The sequence below is a fragment of the Austrofundulus limnaeus genome, unplaced genomic scaffold (assembly GCF_001266775.1).
Source record: "Austrofundulus limnaeus strain Quisiro unplaced genomic scaffold, Austrofundulus_limnaeus-1.0 Scaffold2655, whole genome shotgun sequence".
NCBI lineage: Eukaryota > Metazoa > Chordata > Actinopteri > Cyprinodontiformes > Rivulidae > Austrofundulus > Austrofundulus limnaeus.
Window position 1 is genome coordinate 4,116 of NW_013955057.1, and position 598 is coordinate 4,713.

The 598-nt window shown below is 40.0% G+C and overlaps 1 protein-coding gene across 1 annotated transcript in view; it reads right to left on the bottom strand.

Annotated features, from left to right (window-relative positions):
* Positions 1-231: 231 nt before the first annotated feature.
* Positions 232-598, bottom strand: part of LOC106511299 (protein spinster homolog 3) — a gene marked incomplete at its 3' end in the record, with an annotated part of 10,300 nt that continues 9,933 nt past the window's right edge. The window contains 1 exon segment of the mRNA XM_014000049.1: positions 232-362. Within this exon segment, the coding sequence (XP_013855503.1) occupies positions 232-362 (131 nt within the window).

A 598-nucleotide genomic window follows, 5' to 3' on the forward strand; every position in this document is an offset into this window, starting at 1 on the left:
ATCTTCTGTTTTATTATTTGTAATTCTGAACAGATAAAAACAAAACAGAACTTTTAAACTATTGTTTGAGATGCACCTGTAAGAAAAAAGATGTATTTCTGATGAAGCTGGTTGTCAGAGGAAGGAAAACAGGAAAAGCGAACAGGAAGTGCCAGCCTCAGCCTCTGAGCCTGTTCTTGTTTCTCAGGCTGTGAAGTCATTTCAGCCCGTGTGTTCCTCACTTACCGACTYGCTGACAAACGAGCTGCCAGCTGCAGTCAGAAGCCACACACTCAGACCCCCGACCATGATGTATTTACGGTTGTAGCGGTCCCCGAGGTAACCAAAGAGAGGAGCCAGAAGTAAGAAACTGCAGATGAACACTGGAAATGTGTGGAAAAGATATGAATTAACTGTTCAACAATAAAGAAAACTGATCTCGCATTTAATACTTGGAATATTTGTTGTACATGGATCTCAGCTAGTACCACATCGAGCTGGAGCTCACAGCAAAAACTGTCCACCTAACCAAGTTTTAAAACCTTATATCAGCAAAAAACTGTAAAAACTGTCCATCTAACCAAGTTTTAAAACCTTATATCAGCAAAAAAGTCTTTTT